This window comes from Sebastes fasciatus, chromosome 4, assembly GCF_043250625.1.
Source record: "Sebastes fasciatus isolate fSebFas1 chromosome 4, fSebFas1.pri, whole genome shotgun sequence".
NCBI classification, from domain to species: domain Eukaryota; kingdom Metazoa; phylum Chordata; class Actinopteri; order Perciformes; family Sebastidae; genus Sebastes; species Sebastes fasciatus.
This window is the reverse complement of record NC_133798.1, coordinates 31068502-31087279: the sequence shown is the minus strand read 5'-3', so window position 1 is coordinate 31087279 and position 18778 is coordinate 31068502. Positions and strand designations below refer to the sequence as shown.

General features: G+C 38.6%; 1 protein-coding gene, 1 long non-coding RNA gene and 2 pseudogenes across 2 annotated transcripts; all 4 read right to left on the bottom strand.

The window, feature by feature from the left end:
- Positions 1-633: 633 nt before the first annotated feature.
- Positions 634-14330, bottom strand: LOC141766605 (E3 ubiquitin-protein ligase TRIM21-like). The gene is made up of 2 exons (XM_074633576.1): positions 12325-14330; positions 634-1356 (listed from the first exon to the last, which is right to left on the bottom strand). The coding sequence occupies exon 1, from the start codon at positions 14328-14330 to the stop codon at positions 12687-12689; it is 1644 nt and encodes a 547-aa protein (XP_074489677.1). The 3' UTR covers positions 634-1356; positions 12325-12686.
- LOC141766607 (E3 ubiquitin-protein ligase TRIM21-like) lies at positions 1377-3325 on the bottom strand (annotated as a pseudogene).
- On the bottom strand, positions 5395-10859 carry LOC141766603 (E3 ubiquitin-protein ligase TRIM21-like; annotated as a pseudogene).
- Positions 5395-18620, bottom strand: LOC141766611 (uncharacterized). The gene is made up of 2 exons (XR_012593659.1): positions 18503-18620; positions 5395-7209 (listed from the first exon to the last, which is right to left on the bottom strand). It is a non-coding gene; the product is annotated as an uncharacterized LOC141766611 (long non-coding RNA).
- Between the last annotated feature and the right edge of the window lie 158 nt (positions 18621-18778).

The following is an 18778-nucleotide window of genomic DNA, read 5'->3' as shown; positions in this document are numbered from 1 at the left end:
ACGGAGTGGTGGAGGAAGTATTCAGACCCTTTACTGAAGTAAAAGTACTAATACCACACTGTGAAAATACTCCACTAAAGTCCTGCATTCAAAATCCTTACTGAAGTAAAAGGATTTAAGTATTATCAGTCAAATGTAGTTGAGGTAAAAGTATTGATTGAGCAGTAAAATGTTCCCTGTCAGTGTTTTACTATTATATCTGATGTTTCTGGATTAATATTACTGCTGCATTAATGTGTATGTTGCATTTTAACTCCTTTATATACCATTGGCTTGTTTAATCTACAGCAATGCATCATGGTCTATAAGATCATGTGTTTGTAGCGTCGCTGTCCTGTGAGAACCACGTATCTCTAAAAAGTCAGAAAAACAGCCCGTTTTCAGCTTTGTGGCGATGCATTTTCCAGCTGATCCAAGAGGCTTTTTAAAGACTTTATTTAGCTTTAGAAGGATTTTCTCAACACATAAAGGAACACTTCATCCTTCAGTTTATCACAAACATTCAACATCAACACATCTGGAGATAAGTGGTTTTCACTGGACAGGAAGGAGATGGAAAACTGTAATCTGAAAAGTAACTAAAGCTGTCAAACAAAGTAAAAAGTACAGTATTTACCTCTGAGATGTAGCGGAGTAGAAGTAAAGTAAAGTATGTAAAGAAGCATGAAGTGGAAATACTCACGTATTTTGAGGTACTTTTTCTTTCCTTAAGTTCGGTACTTGAGTAAATGTTGACCAAAAAAAAAACAAATCCAGTGGAAACTTTCTTTGTTTTTATTCCGTTGAGGATTTGTTCACTTTGTTCAGGTTATACAAACAGTCTGCAGAGAGGTGGACAATATGAAATGAAAATGCAACAGACGGTTGAGACAAAAAATTTCATTTTCTCTGGTGTGTAAAACCACTGCAGCTGAATGTTTCATGATCAGATTTCATTGATTAATTTTCTACAAATATGAATCAAGAGTTAATCCTTAATTTACCCCAAAAAACATACCAGACAGAGATCCCTTATGTGCACATTAATTTGAAATGGTAAAAACTATAACCCTTAAAACACCTTTATTTAAAAAAATACTCTTAATAAAAAATAATAATAAGGTGTCGTGACTTTCCCCAGTAATTTGTGCCAATATGCAACACTTATTAAATATATACAATGATCAGACAATAAAAAGTTCTTAATTTGGCACACAGACATTTAAGGAACGAGCAAGTGCTTCTTGTATATGAGGAAAGTTGGGCCTCATTCACCAATATCTTTAAGTTTTTTCTTAAATTTGTTCTTAACAAAGGTCCTAAGAAAAGTCTACGTCAGATTCACAACGTGTTCTCAGGCCCGATCTACATCACAAGCTTATTCCTTATTAAGGAATTATAAATTCTGAATATAAATTACTTAAAAATTATTCTTAAGAACGGTTGGTGAATGATCCTCATTGTATTCTGATGATTCAACAGTTTTGCAGTAATGCAGTTATTAGAATAAATCAGACTACATTAGATAATATCAATCAGTGCTGTAAAATCTGTGTGTTGTAGTAGTAAGTAGCAAAAAAAGCAAAAAACTCATTGATCAGAATCTGATGACTCAACAATGTATACACCCTAAATCACCAATAATATACATTCATTACATTAAATGATAGAGAATATTTCTGTAGAAAATCAAATGGTTGTTCTACTTAGTGTGATTGACAGGAGAGATGATCAGAGGGGCAGAGTTTTTACCTCCATAGTTAGGACCGGGGCTAAAGTATGGGTAGAGTTTCTCAGTGAAGCAGCAGCCAGTAAAGGAGTAGATAAGAGCTGCAGCATCAACATCATAAAAGGAGACCATACCCTCCTGATAATCCACAAACACCCCCACCTTCTCAGGCTGAGACTCAAGATAGAGATGGACTGAAGGGCCTGCACAAGCGTAGTACTCATTTTCATTCTTCAAACATATCCTCCAGTAACCATCCTGAGGAGTAAGTGTGATTATTCCCTTCCTGTTGATCGACTCTCTGACCACTCCTAAATCCCAGTCAGTCTTCCCTTTAACCTGAACCTCGTAACAAAACCTTCCTGAAGAGAAACTCTGCTTTGCTAAGACACAGGGATAATAATCAAATCTGTCTGGATTGTCTGGGAGATTCTTCTTTACATCACCACAGTTCACCTGTTTTCCATCATCAGACAGGATGAGAGCAGGATGTGCTGTAAAAGGATCAAGTGTCACTTCCACTGCAGACTGCTGGACCCTCTTCAGCTTGGCCTCAAACAGCTTCTTCATCTGTTTACTGAGCATCTCCTCCAGCTGATTCACAGCTCTCACCACAGTCCCCTCATATGAAGGTGGACAGACGCTGACTTCTGTCCAGTTCTCGGTGGGTGGAGCAGCGTTCAGGGACGTGAAGCTTTGGAGGAGGTGGAGGTGGTCTTCAGAGCGTGAGAGCTGCACCACCTCAGTGCTTCTCTTCTTCAGCTCAGAGATTTCCTGTTCCAGCTCTTTGATGAAGCCTTCAGCCTGTTTCTCTGTCTTTCTCTGCTTCTCTTGGATCGTGTTGATGAGCTCGGCCTGGCTTTTCTCAACAGACTCCTTCAGAGCAGTGAAGACCTGAACACCATCTGCTATCTCTCTGTCTGCATCTTCCTTACTGAGCCCCACTGAGCGTTTCATCTCCTGAATCTTCAGTCGTCTCTTCTGGATCATCTGCTGAATTTCAGCCTCTGTCTTACCCAGATTGGCCTTCTTTCTTTCATATTCTTCTTTCAGAGGAACAACATCATGTGTCTTGTGGTCTGACTAAACGCAGAGCATGCAGACACACATCTGGTCTGTCTTACAGAACAGCTCCAGCACTTTATCGTGCTTCGTACACATCCTGCCTTCCAGGTTCTCCACAGGGTCGATCAGCTGATGTCTTTTCAGGCCTGACCTCGTCAGATGAGGCTCCAGATGATTCTCACAGTAGGATTCCAGACATACCAGGCAGGACTTCAGGGCCTTCAGTTTGTTTCCAGTGCAGACATCACAGGGAACTTCTCGTGGTTTGGCAGCCTGTTGCTCTGAGCTGCTGCTGCTGGCTTTCTGTTGAGCTGACTGTCTGAACTGAGCAGCCATCTCAGAGATGAAAGTATTGACCTGCAGCTCAGGTCTGGTGTAGAAAAGCTCTTTACAGTTGGGACACTGAAACGGGACCTTAATATCCCAGTGTTGAGTGATGCAGGTTTTACAGAAGTTGTGTCCACATGGTATGGTGACTGGATCAGTGAACACATCCAGACAGATGGAGCACAGAAACTGATCTTCAGTTAGCAGACAGCTGGCAGCAGACATATTTACAATCTGAGGACAAAAAACAAAACTGTAATTACATATCTATTGATTATTGTTTAATAAAATCAAACACACATAGTAAATTGGCTGGTAGTTTGCTTTTTTCCCCCGACGAGTGAAGGGGTGTCAGAGGGCCAAGGTTTAAGAGTCACAGTTTGCTTTTAAATTTAATGGTTGGAAAAGGTCGGCCTTTACTTTTTATTTTCTCCAATGCTACCTACCTTTAATGAAAATATAATGTAATATCATTATTTATGGAGGAGGGAGCATCATGGCTATTAGCTGCTTGTTAGTTATTCAAATAATAGTCAAAATAATGATAAAACTAAAATAAACTGATCTTATGTCTTATGCATTGCAGTGATCACATCCTAAGCCCTCTGGTTCTTGTTAATATCATAATTTAAATGAGTGAAATCATATATAATTCAATTTTAAACCCCAAAAAATAAAATGTGATCCCTCCAATACTGCCACATAACACATTAAATAATATAGTACTACTGCTACCGTGCTGCTTATATTGTTACTGAGTGAAAATATAAAAACATATATATTTTTAATATTGAACTTAACATATTTATTACAATTTACTGTGACATAGTTATACATTAATTTACTTTATTATTTGTTTTATTGAAGCGTCTGACGGAGCAGAGCGGAATAAAAATCGCCTTCTCTGTCCAAAGAGCGTTAGAGTCAGAGAGTCAGTTTTGACAAAGAGGAGGAAGATACAGAGAGCAGAGAATCAGACACATTCGATGTGCAGAAGAAAAGATGGAAGCTACTGCTCTGGACTGCAGGACATTATATATATAATATCATTTCTCTCCACAACCCCCACGGCCACCGATGGACCTCAGTGAAACATTTGCCCTGAGGGGAACTTCCTGTCTGAGTAGAGCTGAGGTTTGGAGTTCAGACAGGAAACAGGTCTGTGAATTAGCTCAAACTAATGCTAGCTGTGACTGTATTCTGTCTAACCTTAACTAGCCAGAGTTCAGTCACTGTGGTTTACCTCTGTTTAGTATTTCTGGCAACATTTCCAGCTTGTTTTGATCTATTCTTTAAACAGATGTAAAACAGTCAGATTCTGGTTTGAACTATATTTAGTTAGTGCATTTAGTCTCTGTAGGTCAGTGTACTCACCAGTGTTTGGCAGAGATTCTGCTGTGTTGTTGATAAAAAGCTGCTGGATTCAGTTGAATGTTTCTTTAGAGAGAAACGGAGAGACTCGTCTCGACTGCAGCTCTGCTGTCGCTCAGACAAACTTTCACTTTCCTACCAGGAAATGTGACGCTGAAGCTCTCCTCTTTCAGTGTTGCTCCACCTCTCAGTGGCCCGTCGCCAACAGGGAGTGGTGGAGGAAGTATTCAGACCTGATCCTTTATTTTCTCCACTATAAGTAAAAGTCCTGCATTCAAAACCCTTACTTAGAGCCCAATATGCATGAAGTACTGATAGTAAAAGTATTGATTGAGCAGTAAAATGTTCCTTGTCAGTGTTTAACTATCATATCTGATGTTTCTGGATTAATATTACTGCTGCATTAATGTGTATGTTGCATTTTAACTCCTTTAAAGAACTGTTGGCTAGTTTAATCTACAGCAATGCATCATGGTCAATAAGATCATCATACGGTTGTAGCGTTGCTGTCCTGTGAGAACCACGCATCTCTAAAAAGTCAGAAAAAACAGCCTGTTTTCAGCTTTGTGACGATGCATTTTCCAGCTGATCCAAAGGGCTTTTTAAAGACTATCTATCTTAAAGAGGATTTTCTCAACACATAAAGGAACAATTCATTCTTCAGTTTATCACGAACCTTCAACATCAACATATCCGGAGATACCTGGTTTTCACTGGACAGGAAGGAGATGGAAAACTATATTCTGAAAAGTAACTAAAGCTGTCAGACAAATGTAGTGGAGTAAAAAGTACAATATTTACCTCTGAGATGTACCGGAGTAGAAGTATAAAGTAGTATGGAAATGCTCAAGTATTTTGAGGTACTTATACTTTACTTAAATTCAGTACTTGAGTAAATGTTGACAAAAAAGACAAATCCAGTGGAAACTTTCTTTGTTTTTATTCTGTTGAGGATTTGTTCACTTTGTTCAGGTTATACAAACAGTCTGCAGAGAGGTGGACAATATGAAATGAAAATGCAACAGACGGTTGAGACAAAACATTTCTTTTTCTCTGGTGTGTAAAACCACTGCAGCTGAATGTTTTATGATCAGATTTCATTGATTAATTTTCTACCAATATGAATCAAGAATTAATCCTTTATTTACCCCTGAAAACGAACCAGACAAGGATCCCTTAAGTGTACATTAATTTGAAACAGTAAAAACTAAAACCCTTAAAACACCTTATTTTGAAAAAACTCTTAATAAATAATAATAAGGTTTGCTTTACTTTACCCAGTAATTTGTGCCAATATGCAACACTTATTATATATACAATGATCAGAAAATAAAAAGTTCTTCATTTGGCACCCAGACATTTTCTTCCTCAGTTTTTCCTTAATGTGTTTCTTAATAAATACCCTGTCTAAATGTGTACAGATATTTTTAAAAACTGATATTTTCCCCTCCGTTTCATAAAAAATAATCATTTCAGACGACCTTCGTTTTACAAAATATCTCCGTCCACACTCGAGAGCAAAAACGACTCCAAACGCTTGCCGTCATATTTACATGTCACCACAAGTGAGATCACAAGTTACGGGTTAAGTAATTATGTTACCACCCTTCTCTCTCTCTTTCCTTCGGCTTCATTACAGTCAGTTGGATAACAGTTATTGTTGGGGGGTGGGGGGACTGGGATTCCTGTCATCACTCTGCTGTCATCAACTGTCTCTTTACATGCATCAATGAGGAAAGGGAGTAATTCAGGTTTAAGTCCATCGCCCTTCTGAGTGCTCCAAACCTCGCCTTCAAAAGCTCATCCAATCACCATTCAGCCTCCACATGTTTAATGTGTTCCTGCTTTGGCCTCCTGTGACTGGAACATGTTTCAAATGTAAAGTAGTAATTAGTCCGAGAAGCGCTAATAAACGTAATCGTTTCCCAAACACTACGTTTTACATGTCCACACAGACACAAAGAAACCAGAGTTTTTAAGAATCTGCACCTTAGAAGACATTTTCATAAATATCCGTTTTTGTGTTCCAAAACTCTGTGTGTGTGGACGAGAGGCCAAAACGTAGAGGACAATATCTGTTTTTAAGAATATCTGTATACGTGTAGACAGGACCTTAAACTTCAGAATTGTTCGTACATGTGTTCTTATAAAGGTGAATCCCATTTCAATTTCCAAAACATACATGTCTAAAAACACTGCAGTATTATATAAAACTAAAGATATGTTGAATCAGAACTCACTATATATAATGTATGTTCTCTAACAGTTCCATATATTACCTGCTGTGTGGAGGTTTGTGTAAACACATACAAAACCAACACTAATCCAATGTTCACGCTACAGAAGAGAGCTGTAATAATTGTAAATCGATCTGATTATAACGAACCAACCAACGCACTATTCATTAACTTACAAGCTTTAAAGGTTTGTGATCTCGTTGATCTTAACACTGCAGAGATAATGTACAAAGCACAAAATAATCTGCCTCCTGGTTGTATTCAGAGGTTGTTAGAAATTAGAGAGAGCCGATGTGAAATGTTTCAAACTTTGTTTTAGTTTCTGTAAACCTAGTAGTGAAAGGGTTAAGGCCGACAGTTAGTAGTTTTTTGTTTTCCCTTAATTTAATGTATTATTGCTATTCGTTTATTTTTATGTGCACTTTTTTTGGAAAATTGTCAATAAGAACCAAAATAAATAATTACTACTACGACCACTACTATTAAGACAACTAAAACAAACTTTAAAAAATATTTTTCAATAGCTCTGAAGTGGAGGTACTTCTGTAGGAATAAAATATAGGTCATATTTAGTCGCATCAGGTCAGATGTGGATAAAAAAATATCAACAAGATTATGCATTTTATGCAGTTACGTGTTCAGTGTTGAATTATTGGTTTAGGATTTACTGATTTTAAAAGACCATAATGCTTTGTAAAATAATGAAAATAATTATTAAAAATTATAAAAACAAATAATGTAATTTGAAACCTGTTATGCAACTGTAGAATTGAAGAAAACGCAATAACTAATTATTTTGCACAAACATGTCAGCACTCAAATGTGTGTGAGCGTGCTCTTTGCGTAGATTCTGCTCTACAACAAATCCAAAACAAGAAAACATCGGTGAATGTCAGAAACTTTGTGAAAACTGCATGAGGGTTTTAAGAAGAAATTTCTTCTCAACAACGGTTGTGGAAAGAGGCTCATTGTTTTCTGATGATTTAAGTCTTGCAGTAATGCAGTTATTAAAATAAATTCAACTACATTAGATAATATCAATCAGTGATGTATAGTCTGTGTGTAGTAGTTGTAAGTAGCAATGTGACACATCAAAAAAAAATCATTGATCAGAATCTGATGAATCAACAATGTATTCACCCTAAACCACCAATAATATACATTCATTACATTAAATGATGGAGAATATTTCTGTAGAAAATCAAATGGTTGTTCTACTCAGTGTGATTGACAGGAGAGATGATCAGAGGGGCAGAGTTTTTACCACCATCGTTAAGACTGGGACTAAAGTATGGGTGGAGTTTCTCAGTGAAGGAGCAGCCAGTAAAGGAGTAGATAAGAGCTGCAGCATCAACATCATAAAAGGAGACCAGACCCTCCTCATAATCCACAAAGACCCCCACCTTCTCAGGCTGAGACTCCAGAGAGAGACGGACTAGAGGGTCAGTAAGAGCTTTGTACTCATTTTTACTCCTCAACCATATTGTCCAGTAACCATCCTGAGGAGTCAGTGTGAATAATCCCTTCCTGTTGATCGACTCTCTGGCCACTCCTAAATCCCACTTAGTCTTCCCTTTAACCTGAACCTCGTAGTAAAACCTTCCTGAAGAGAAACTCTGCTTTGCTAAGACACAAGCACCTCTATCAAATCTCTCTGGGTTGTCTGGGAGATTCTTCTTTACATCACCACAGTTTACTTGTTTTCCATCATCAGACAGGATGAGTTTGGGATGTGCTGTATCAGGATCAAGTGTCACATCCACTGCAGACTGCTGGACCCTCTTCAGCTTCGCCTCAGCGAGCAACTTCTTCATCTGTTTACTGAGTGTCTCCTCCAGCTGATTCACAACTCTCCTCACAGTCCCCTCATATGAAGGTCGATGGATGCTGACTTCTGTCCAGTCCTTGGTGGGTGGAGCAGCATTCAGGGATGTGAAGCTTTGGAGGAGGTGGAGGTGGTCTTCAGAGCGCGAGAGCTGCACCACCTCAGTGCTTCTCTTCTTCAGCTCAGAGATTTCCTGTTCCAGCTCTTTAATGAAGCCTTCAGCCTGTTTCTCTGTCTTTCTCTGCTTCTCTTTGATCGTGTCGATGAGCTCGGCCTGGCTTCTCTCAACATACTCCTTCAGAGCGGTGAAGACCTGAACACCATCTGCTATCTCTCTGTCTGCATCTTCCTTACTGAGCCCCACTGAGTGTTTCATCTCCTGAATCTTCAGTTGTCTCTTCTGGATCATCTGCTGAATTTCAGCCTCTGTCTTCCCCAGCTCGGCCTTCTTTCCTTCATATTCTTCTTTCAGAGGAACAACATCATGTGTCTTGTGGTCTAAAACAGTGCAGAGCATGCAGACACACATCTGGTCGGTCTTACAGAACAGCTCCAGCAGTTTATCGTGATTCGTACACATCCTGCCTTCCAAGTTCTCCACAGGGTCGATCAGCTGATGTCTTTTCAGACCTGACACTATCAGATGAGGCTCCAGGTGAGTCTCACAGTAGGAGTCTAGACACACCAGGCAGGACTTCAGGGCCTTCAGTTTGGTTCCAGTGCAGACGTCACAGGGAACTTCTCCTGGTTTGGGAGCTTGTTGCTCTGAGCTGTTGCTGCTGCTGGCTTTCTGTTGAGCTGACTGTCTGAAATGAGCAGCCATCTCAGAGATGAAAGTATTGACCTGCAGCTCAGGTCTAGAGTAGAAGATCTCCTGACAGTTGGGACACTGAAACGGGACCTTAACATCCCAGTGTTGAGTGATGCAGGTTTTACAGAAGTTGTGTCCACATGGTGTGCTGACTGGATCAGTGAACACATCCAGACAGATGGAGCACAGGAACTGATCTTCAGTCAGCAAACAGCTGGCAGCAGACATATCTACACTCTGAGGACAAAAAACAAAACTGTAATCACATGTCTTTCGATTATTTGTTTAATAAAAACAAACACACACAGTCATTTGGGCTGGTAGTTTGCTTTTATCCTCGACGAGTGAAGGAGCGTCGGAGGGCCAAGGTTTAAGAGTCAAGCTTTGCTTTTAAATTTAATGGTTGGAAAAGGTCAGCCTTTAACTTTTATTTTCTCCAATGCTACCTCCCTTTAGTGAAAATATAATGTAATATCATTATTTATGGTGGAGGGAGCATCATGGCTATTAGCTGCTTGTTAGTTATTCAAATAATGGTCAAAATAATAATAAACTACAATAAACTGATCTGATGTTTTAAGTATTGCAGTGATAAGCCTTTTGGTTCTTGTTAATATCATAATTTAAACCTGTCAAATCATGATATAATTACATTTTAAACCACAAAAAAACACAATGTGATCCCTCCATTACTGCCACATCACACATTAAATAATATAATACTACTACCCTGCTGCTTGTTATCAGAGTGAAAATATTTAAAAACATTTTTAATATTTAACTTAACACATTTATTACAATTTACTGTGACATATTTATCCAGTAATTTACTTTATTTGTTTTATTGAAACATCTGAGAGCAGAGCAGAATAAAAATCACCTTCTCTGTCTAAAGAGCGTTAGAGTCAGAGAGTCAGCTTGGACAAAGAGGAGGAAGAGGAGGATCAGAGAGAGGATGAAGATGCAGAGAGCAGAGAATCAGACGCATCCGATGTGCAGAAGAAAAGATGGAAGCTACTGCTCTGGACTGCAGGACATTATATATATATAATATCATTTCTCTCCACAGCCCCCACGGCCACCGATGGACCTCAGTGAAACATTTGCCCTGAGGGGAACTTCCTGTCTGAGTAGAGCTGAGGTTTGGAGTTCAGACAGGAAATAGGTCTGTGAATTAGCTCAAACTAATGTTAGCTATGACTGTATTCTGTTTAACCTTAACTAGCCGGAGTTCAGTCACTGTGGTTTACCTCTGTTTAGTATTTCTGGCAACATTTACAGGTTGTTTTGATCCATTCTTTAAACAGATGTAAAACAGTCAGATTCTGGTTTGAACTATATTTAGTTAGTGCATTTAGTCTCTGTAGGTCAGTGTACTCACCAGTGTTTGGCAGAGATTCTGCTGTGTTGTTGATAAAAAACTGCTGGATTCAGTTGAATGTTTCTTTAGAGAGAAACAGAGAGACTCGTCTTGACTGTAACTCTGCTGTCGCTCAGACAAACTTTCAATTTCATACCAGGAAATGTGACGCTGAAGCTCTCCTCTTTCAGTGTTGCTCCACCTCTCAGTGGCCCGTCGTCAACAGGGAGTGGTGGAGGAAGTATTCAGACCCTTTACTGAAGTAAAAGTACTAATACCACACTGTGGAAATACTCAACTGAAGTCCTGCATTCAAATCCCTTACTGACGTAAAAGCATTTAAGTATTATCAGTCAAATGTACTTGAAGTACTTAAAGTTAAAGTATTGATTAAGCAGTGAAATGTTGCCTGTCAGTGTTTAACTATCATATATGATGTTTCTGGATTAATATTACTGCTGCATTAATGTGTATGTTGCATTTTAAATCTTTTATATACTGTTGGGTAGTTTAATCTACAGCAATGCATCATGGTCTATAAGATCATCATATGTTTGTAACATCGCTGTCCTGTGAGAACCACGTATCTCTAAAAAGTCAGAAAAACAGCCTGTTTTCAGCTTTGTGACGATGCATTTTCCAGCTGATCCAAGAGGCTTTTCTAAAGAGTTTATTTAGCTTTAGAAAGATTTTCTCAACACATAAAGGAACACTTCCTCCTTCAGTTTATCACAAACATTCAACACATCTGGAGATACGTGGTTTTCACTGGACAGGAAAGGGATGAAAAACTAATCTGAAAAGTAACTAAAGCTGTCAGACAAAGTTAAAAGTACAGTATTTACCTCTGAGATGTAGTAGAGTATAAATATGAAGTAGTATGGAAATGCTCAAGAATTGAGGTACTTTTACTTTACTTAAGTTCAGTACTTGAGTAAATGTTGATAAAAAAAGACAAATACAGTGGAAACTTTCTTTGTTTTTATTCCGTTGAGGATTTGTTCACTTTGATCAGGTTATACAAACAGTCTGCAGAGAGGTGGACAATATGAAATGAAAATGCAACAGAGAGTTGAGACAAAACATTTATTTTTCTCTGGTGTGTAAAACCACTGCAGCTGATTGATTTATGATCACATTTCATTGATTAATTTTGTACAAATATTAATTAAGAGTTAATCCTTTATTTACCCCTGAAAACGAACCAGACAGAGATCCCTTATGTGTACATTAATTTGAAATGGTAAAAACTAAAACCCTTAAAACACCTTATTTGAAAAAATACTCTCAATAAAAAATAATAATAAGGTGTCGTGACTTTCCCCAGTAATTTGTGCCAATATGCAACAAGTATTATATATATATATATATATATATATATATATATATATATATATATATATATATATATATATATATATATACAGTGATCACACAAATAAGAAGTTCTTAATTTGGCACTCAGACATTTAAGGATTGAGCAAATGCTTCTTGCATATGAGGAAAGTTGGGCCTCACTCACCAATATCTTTACGTTTTTTCATATATTTGTTCTTAAAGGTCCTAAAAAAGTCTACGTTAGATTCATTACGTGTTCTTAGGCCCGATCTACATGAATACAGATATTGTTTTAAAGCTTATTCCTTATCAAGGAATTATAAATTGTAAATATAAATTACTTAAAAGATTCTTCTTAAGAACGGTTGGTGAATGAGGCTCATTGTTTTCTGATGATTTAACAGTTTTGCAGTAATGCAGTTATTAGAATAAATCATACTAGATTAGATAATATCAATCAGTGCTGTAAAATTTGTGTGTTGTAGTAGTAAATAGCCTCAGGGAAAAACATTATAGAAAAAAAGCAAAAAACTCATTGATCAGAATCTGATGACTCAACAATGTATACACCCTAAATCTCCAATAATATACATTCATTACATTAAATGATAGAGAATATTTCTGTAGAAAATCAAATGGTTGTTCTACTCAGTGTGATTGACAGGAGAGATGATCAGAGGGGCAGAGTTTTTACCACCATAGTTAGAACCGGGACTAAAGTATGGGTAGAGTTTCTCGGTGAAGCAGCAGCCAGTAAAGGAGTAGATAAGAGCTGCAGCATCAACATCATAAAAGGAGACCAGACCCTCCTCATAATCCACAAACACCCCCACCTTCTCAGGCTGAGACTTCAGAGAGAGACATACTCTAGGGTCAGCAAAAGCGTAGTACTCATTTTCATTCCTCAACCCTATCATCCAGTAACCATTCTGAGGAGACAGGGTGATTTCTCCCTTCCTGTTGATTAACTCTCTGGCCACTCCTAAATCCCAGCGAGTCTTCCCTTTAACCTGAACCTCGTAGTAAAACATTCCTGAAGAGAAACTCTGCTTTGCTAAGACATTAACCCAATGATCAAATCTCTCTGGGTTGTCTGGGAGATTCTTCTTTACATCACCATGTTTAACCTGCTTACCATCATCAGACAGGATGAGGTTAGGATGTGCTGTATCAGGATCAAGTGTCACTTCTACTGCAGACTGCTGGACCCTCTTCAGCTCGGCCTCAAACAGCTTCTTCATCTGTTTACTGAACGTCTCCTCCAGCTGATTCACAGCTCTCACCACAATCCCCTCATATGAAGGTGGACGGACGCTGACTTCTGTCCAGTCCTTGGTGGGTGGAGCAGCGCTCAGGGCCGTGAAGCTTTGGAGGAGGTGGAGGTGGTCTTCAGAGCGTGAGAGCTGCACCACCTCAGTGCTTCTCTTCTTCAGCTCAGAGATTTCCTGTTCCAGCTCTTTGATGAAGCCTTCAGCCTGTTTCTCTGTCTTTCTCTGCTTCTCTTGGATCGTGTCGATGAGCTCGGCCTGGCTTCTCTCAACAGACTCCTTCAGAGCGGTGAAGACCTGAACACCATCTGCTATTTCTCTGTCTGCATCTTCCTTACTGAGCCCCACTGAGTGTTTCATCTCCTGAATCTTCAGTTGTCTCTTCTGGATCATCTGCTGAATTTCAGCCTCTGTCTTCCCCAGCTCGGCCTTCTTTCCTTCATATTCTTCTTTCAGAGGAACAACATCATGTGTCTTGTGGTCTAAAACAGTGCAGAGCATGCAGACACACATCTGGTCGGTCTTACAGAACAGCTCCAGCAGTTTATCGTGATTCGTACACATCCTGCCTTCCAGGTTCTCCACAGGGTCGTTCAGCTGATGTCTTTTCAGGCCTGGCCTTGTCAGATGAGGCTCCAGGTGAGTTTCACAGTAGGAGACCAGACACACCAGGCAGGACTTCAGGGCCTTCAGTTTGGTTCCAGTGCAGACGTCACAGGGAACTTCTCCTGGTTTGGCAGCTTGTTGCTCTGAGCTGCTGCTGCTGGCTTTCTGTTGAGCCGACTGTCTGAACTGAGCAGCCATCTCAGAGATGAAAGTATTGACCTGCAGCTCAGGTTTAGTGTAGAAGATCTTCTGACAGTTGGGACACTGAAACAGGACATTAACATCCCAGTGTTGAGTGATGCAGGTTTTACAGAAGTTGTGTCCACATGGTGTGCTGACTGGATCAGTGAACACATCCAGACAGATGGAGCACAGAAACTGATCTTCAGTTAGCAGACAGCTGGCAGCAGACATATCTACACTCTGAGGACAAAAAACAAAACTGTAATTACATATCTTTCGATTATTTGTTTAATAAAAAAAAACACACATATTAAATTGGCTGGTAGTTTAATAATAAAACTACGATAAACTGATCTGATGTCTTAAGTATTGCAGTGATCACATCCCAAGCCCTCTGGTTTTGTAAATATCATAATTTAAATCTGTAAAATAATAATAGAATTCAATTTTAAACCACAAAAAACAATGTGATCCCTCCAATACTGCCACATAACGCATTAAATAATATAGTACTACCGCTACCCTGCTGCTTATATTGTTATTGAGTCAAAATAAAAACAAAATTAATAAATCTATTACAATTTACTCTGACATATTTATTCAGAAATTTATTTTATTAATTGTTTTGTTGAAGCGTCTGAGGGACAGAGCAAAATAAAAATCACCTTCTCTGTCTAAAGAGCGTTAGAGTCAGAGAGTCAGCTTGGACAAAGAGGAGGAAGAGGAGGATCAGAGAGAGAGGATGAAGATACAGAGAGCAGAGAATCAGACGCATTCGATGTGCAGAAGAAAAGATGGAAGCTACTGCTCTGGACTGCAGGACATTATATATATAATATCATTTCTCTCCACAACCCCCACGGCCACCGATGGACCTCAGTGAAACATTTGCCCTGAGGGGAACTTCCTGTCTGAGTAGAGCTGAGGTTTGGAGTTCAGACAGGAAACAGGTCTGTGAATTAGCTCAAACTAATGCTAGCTGTGACTGTATTCTGTTTAACCTTAACTAGCCGGAGTTCAGTCACTGTGGTTTACCTCTGTTTAGTATTTCTGGCAACATTTACAGGTTGTTTTGATCTATTCTTTAAACAGATGTAAAACAGACAGATTCTGGTTTGAACTATATTTAGTTAGTGCATTTAGTCTCTGTAGGTCAGTGTACTCACCAGTGTTTGGCAGAGATTCTGCTGTGTTGTTGATAAAAACCTGCTGGATTCAGTTGAATGTTTCTTTAGAGAGAAACAGAGAGACTCGTCTCGACTGCAGCTCTGCTGTCGCTCAGACAAACTTTCAATTTCATACCAGGAAATGTGACGCTGAAGCTCTCCTCTTTCAGTGTTGCTCCACCTCTCAGTGGCCCGTCGCCAACAGGGAGTGGTGGAGGAAGTATTCAGACCCTTTACTGAAGTAAAAGTACTAATACCACACTGTGAAAATACTCCACTAAAGTCCTGCATTCAAAACCCTTATTGAAGTAAAAGCATTTAAGTATTATCAGTCAAATGTACTTCAAGTACTTAAAGTAAAAGTATTGATTGAACAGTAAAATGTTCCCTGTCAGTGTTTTACTATTATATCTGATGTTTCTGGATTAATATTACTGCTGCATTAATGTGTATGTTGCATTTTAAATCCTTTATATACTGTTGGGTAGTTTAATCTACAGCAATGCATCATGGTCTATAAGATCATCATTTGTTTGTAGCGTCGCTGTCCTGTGAGAACCACGTATCTCTAAAAACTCAGAAAAACAGCCTGTTTTCAGCTTTTTGAGGATGCATTTTCCAGCTGATCCAAGAGGCTTTTTAAAGACTTTATTTAGCTTAAAGAAGCATTTTCTCTGCTCTATCACAAACATTCAACATCAACACATCTGGAGATACCTGGTTTTCACTGGACAGGAAGGAGATGGAAAACTGTAATCTGAAAAGTAACTAAAGCTGTCAGACAAATGTAGTGGAGTAAAAAGTGCTATATTTACCTTTGAGATGTAGTAGAGTATAAATATAAAGTAATATGGAAATGCTCAAGAATTGAGGTACTTTTACTTTACTTAAGTTCAGTACTTGAGTAAATGTTGACCAAAAAAAAGACAAATCCAGTGGAAACTTTCTTTGTTTTTATTCCGTTGAGGATTTGTTCACTTTGTTCAGGTTATACAAACAGTCTGCAGAGAGGTGGACAATATGAAATGAAAATGCAACAGACGGTTGAGACAAAACATTTATTTTTCTCTGGTGTGTAAAACCACTGCAGCTGAATGTTTTATGATCAGATTTCATTGATTAATTTTCTACCAATATGAATCAAGAATTAATCCTTTATTTACCCCTGAAAACGAACCAGACAAGGATTCCTTAAGTGTACATTAATTTGAAACAGTAAAAACTAAAACCCTTAAAACACCTAATTTTGAAAAAACTCTTAATAAATAATAATAAGGTTTGCTTTACTTTACCCAGTAATTTGTGCCAATATGCAACATTTATTATATATACAATGACCAGAAAATAAAAAGTTCTAATTTGGCACCCCGACATTTTCTTCCTCAGTTTTTCCTTTATGTGTTTCTTAATAAATACCCTGTCTACATCCATCCATCCATCCATCTGCAACCGCTTATCCCGCTAGGGGTCGCGGGGGGGCTGGAGCCGATCCCAGCCGACATTGGGCGAAGGCAGGGTACACCCTGGACAGGTCGCCAGTCCATCCTAACCCTGTCTACATGTGTACAGATATTTTTAAAAACTGATATTTTCCCCTCCGTTTCATAAAAAATAATCATTTCAGACGACCTTCGTTTTACAAAATATCTCCGTCCACACTCGAGTGCAAAAACGACTCCAAACGCTTGCCGTCATATTTACATGTCACCACAAGTGAGATCACAAGTTACAGGTTAAGTAATTATGTTACCACCCTTCTCTCTCTTTCCTTCGGCTTCATTACAGTCAGTTGGATAACAGTTATTGTTGGGGGGTGGGGGGGCTGGTATTCCTGTCATCACTCTGTTGTCATCAACTGTCTCTTTACATGCATCAATGAGGAAAGGGAGTCATTCGGGCGTCTGTGGCTCAGAGGGTAGAGCAGGTTGTCCACCAATCGGAAGGTCGGTGGTTCGATCCCCGGCTGCTCCGGGTCACATGTCGATGAGTCCTTGAGCAAGACACTTAACCCCAAATTGCTCCCGGAGGCATAGCCATCGGTGTGTGAATGAGTATTTAGATTAAATCCTGATGGGCAAAGTTGGCACCTTAGTAGCCTCTGCCATCAGTGTATGAATGTGTGTGTGAATGGGTGAATACTGACATGTAGTGTAAAGCGCTTTGAGTGGTCGGAAGACTAGAAAAGCGCTATATAAGTCCAAGTCCATTTACCATTTACCATTCAGGTTTAAGTCCATCGCCCTTCTGAGTGCTCCAAACCTCGCCTTCAATCGCCCAAAAGCTCATTCAATCACCATTCAGCCTCCACATGTTTAATGTGTTCCTGCTTTGGCCTCCTGTGACTGGAACATGTTTCAAATGTAAAGTAGTAATTAGTCCGAGAAGCGCTAATAAACGTAATCGTTTCCCAAACACTACGTTTTACATGTCCACACAGACACAAAGAAACCAGAGTTTTTAAGAATCTGCACCTTAGAAGACATTTTCATAAATATCCGTTTTTGTGTTCCAAAACTCTGTGTGTGTGGACGAGAGGCCAAAACGTAGAGGACAATATCTGTTTTTAAGAATATCTGTATACGTGTAGACAGGACCTTAAACTTCAGAATTGTTCGTACATGTGTTCTTATAAAGGTGAATCCCATTTCAATTTCCAAAACATACATGTCTAAAAACACTGCAGTATTATATAAAACTAAAGACATGTTGAATCAGAGCTCACTACATATAATGTATTGTTCTCTCACAGTTCCATATATTACCTGCTGTGTGGAGGTTTGTGGAAACACATACAAAACCAACACTAATCCAATGTTCACGCTACAGAAGAGAGCTGTAATAATTGTAAATCGATCTGATTATAACGAACAAACCAACGCACTATTCAATAACTTACAAGCTTTAACAGTTTGTGACATAGTTGATCTTAACACTGCAGAGATAATGTACAAAGCACAAAATAATCTGCTTCCTGACTGTATTCAGAGGTTGTTAGAAATTAGAGAGCCGATGTGAAATGTTTCAAACTTTGTTTTAGTTTCTGTAAACCTAGTAGTGAAAGGGTTAGGGTGACAAGGTAGGTATAATAAGCTTCATCCTTCACCTTTTCAGTTAGTAGTTTTTTGTTTTCCCTTAATTTAACATCTTATTGCTATTTGTTTATTTTTATGTGCATTCTTTTTGGAAAATTGTCAATAAAAAAACTAAATGAGTTATTACTACAACTACTACAATAACTACTACTACTACTACAAACTTCAGACAACGTTTTTTCAATAGTTCTGAAGTGGAGGTACTTCTGTAGGAATATAATATAGTTCATATTTAGTAACATCAGTTCAGTAGTGGATATAAAATATCACAAAAGGACGCTTCAGATGCTGTTACTTGTTCAGTGTTGAAGTGTGAGTGTAGGATTTACTGATTTTAAAACAATATAATGCTTTGTAAATGAAAATAATTATTAAAGTATAAAAAAATATTAATGTAATTTGAATCCTGTGTTATACAACT